Here is a 2,294-nt window from a genome sequence, read left to right as displayed (position 1 = left end):
AAAAGTCAAAACTACAATTACCAGCCTGGCTAACATGGTGAAACCCTGTCTCTACTGAAAATATTAAAATTAGCTGGGCATGGTGGCAGGTGACTGTAATCCCAGCTACCAGGGAGGCTGAGGCAGGAGAATCACTTGAACCTGGGAGGCAGAAGTTTCCGTGAGCTGAGATGGCGCCACTGCACTCCAGCCTGGGTGACAGAGTGAGCCTCTGTCTTAAAAAAAAAAAAAGAAAGAAAAGAAAAGAAAACTACAATTAACAAAAAGTTCAGGTCAGAGACTGCCACCAACAAGTGACCAAAGCAACTTGATTTGCAGGGCTTTTTGGATTTTGGAATTGGGGACTCAAAGTAAAGTCAAATGCTCCTGACGGCATTTAATATGGACTGCACACCGTTTTAACACATTAACTCAGCTTGTGTTCATGCAAGACCTACAAAGCTGGAGGAATCATCATCATCCCATTTTGCAGATGAGAAAAACAGAGGCGCAAAACTTTAAGTCATCTGCCCAAAGTTACCGGTTTTGTAACTGCTGGGGCCTTTGTATTTAACAGTTAAGGAAAATAGTGGCAGAAACCCTGAATCACAAGCCCAAGGCAATTCATCTACATAGTAGTGGACTCAGGATTCCAACCTAGATAATCCCGCATCTTTCATCCTTGCTCTCACCTCTAGAGGGGGAAGTGAGAGGAGCGGTGTGGGGTGTCCCAGCTGAGGGAGGGGAAGTGAGACCCACGCACCGCCCTCCCCCACCAATCCAGCCCTGCAGCCCCTCTCCAACCTTACTTGGACTCGGGATCATCCTTGGCAGGTCTCTTGGGCAGATATTTTTTCACCAGGCTCCTAAGGGGAGACAGAGGTAGGAGGGCTGAGCCCGCAGTCCTCCCACCGCTCCCCCTCGCCCCAGGCGCGTCCTCCGTAGCGTCCACCCCAGGGTCTCACCGCAGTTGTTTGGCGTAAGCCTGTTCCACTTCGGTACGTTCTTTCACGAACTTTACGTATCTGTCCAACAGGTCCAGCCCCCACTGCGTGTGGCGCTCGAGCACCTCGAACTGATCCTGACAGGGGACATGGTGGGGGAGGAGGAGAGAGGAGCCGGGGTCACGATCTTGGGACCCCACAGCCCGCCGACCAGACTCCCAGGGAGCTCCAAGGCTCTGCGTTCCTAGGAGTGGCTTCCCGGCGCCGCCCCGGCGTGGCGCGGGGGGAGGCAGGAAACTGGCGGGAACCCCCTCCCCTTCCCGGGAAGGGCCGGAGAACAGCGCCCAGGGCCCAGCCACCCCGGCCGGGAGACAGGGGTCTCCGACATAGGACCGCCAAGAGGGGCGTGGAAGGGGACAGGGCCACTCCCCCAGCTCGGGCTCCCCTAATCCCCCCGGATTCCGGAAAATCCGGCCGGCCCGGCGTGAGTCAAGGCCAGAGGGGCAGGGTTCCTCGCAGACTGGGGGCCCCTGAGTGGCCAGGGGGCAGGCACCAGGTTCCCTGAATCTCCTTGCTTCCCGGGATCCCCCAATGGGTGACTCAATTTCCCCCACTGACCCCACTACACATCCAAAAGAAATCGCAGAGTTGGAGGAGGGAGTGGCGGTCTGGTTACCCCCGCTGCACTGAGAACTCAGGGATTCCACCACCCCCAGGAAGGGGAGGGGTCAGAGGTCCGGCAAGGATAGGGGGAAATTTCTGGGGCTTCCAGGGCTGAGGTTATAGGCGATCAGGGGGCGATCCCGCCCTGGGCCTGGGGAAGCCAGGGAGGGGGATTAGGCCGAGCTTAGCATCCCCCTTCCCCTCCATGAGCCTCCCCAGCCCCTAGGTGTTGATTAAAGGCGAGGGAAAGGGCGGTCAGGACTTCTAGGTCCCACGTGGGTGGGGATGAGGGTGACTAGAGGGTCCCCTCCCCCCTCCCAGCCGGACAGGCGGACGACGGGCAGGGACCCAGGGGCCGTAAGATAAGCCGCCTGCCCGGCCAGGGAGCCCAAAATAGGTGACCTCTCCCAGCCGCCCCGGCCGGGCCGCAGGATTCCTTCTGCCCGCCTCACTCGCAACTCTGTGCCTCAGTTTCCCCATGCCGGTTCGGCAAAGTTGCCCTTCGCCCCTGAGCGTGCTGAGACTCCCAGATACACTCCGAGAGAGGGCGGAGGGTGGAGGGCGGGGACCCAGGGGTTGGTGGAAGGGAAAGGCGCGGAGCCCCCTCTAAGATACACTGGGGACAAAAGGGGGGTACCTGGACCCCAGCAAAGAGGAACTTAGAGGCGGGCCGATTGGACTTACCCACAGCTCAGTGCCCCAATCCAT

General features: G+C 58.8%; 1 protein-coding gene across 2 annotated transcripts in view; it reads right to left on the bottom strand.

Moving 5' to 3' along the window:
• TRIP10 (thyroid hormone receptor interactor 10) overlaps positions 1–2,294 on the bottom strand; it is a 12,627-nt gene extending 10,333 nt beyond the window's left edge. For both annotated transcript variants that reach the window (XM_011967442.1, XM_011967443.1), the window contains exons 1-3: positions 2,271–2,294; positions 945–1,060; positions 789–845 (exon numbers count right to left, since the gene is read on the bottom strand). In XM_011967442.1, the coding sequence (XP_011822832.1) occupies positions 789–845; positions 945–1,060; positions 2,271–2,294 (197 nt within the window). The remainder of the gene's footprint in view (positions 1–788; positions 846–944; positions 1,061–2,270) is intronic.

The sequence above is a fragment of the Mandrillus leucophaeus genome, unplaced genomic scaffold, assembly GCF_000951045.1.
Source record: "Mandrillus leucophaeus isolate KB7577 unplaced genomic scaffold, Mleu.le_1.0 Scaffold8, whole genome shotgun sequence".
In the NCBI taxonomy this organism is placed as follows: Eukaryota; Metazoa; Chordata; class Mammalia; order Primates; family Cercopithecidae; genus Mandrillus; species Mandrillus leucophaeus.
The sequence above is the reverse complement of the archived record's forward strand: the minus strand, read 5'-3'. Positions and strand labels throughout refer to the sequence as shown.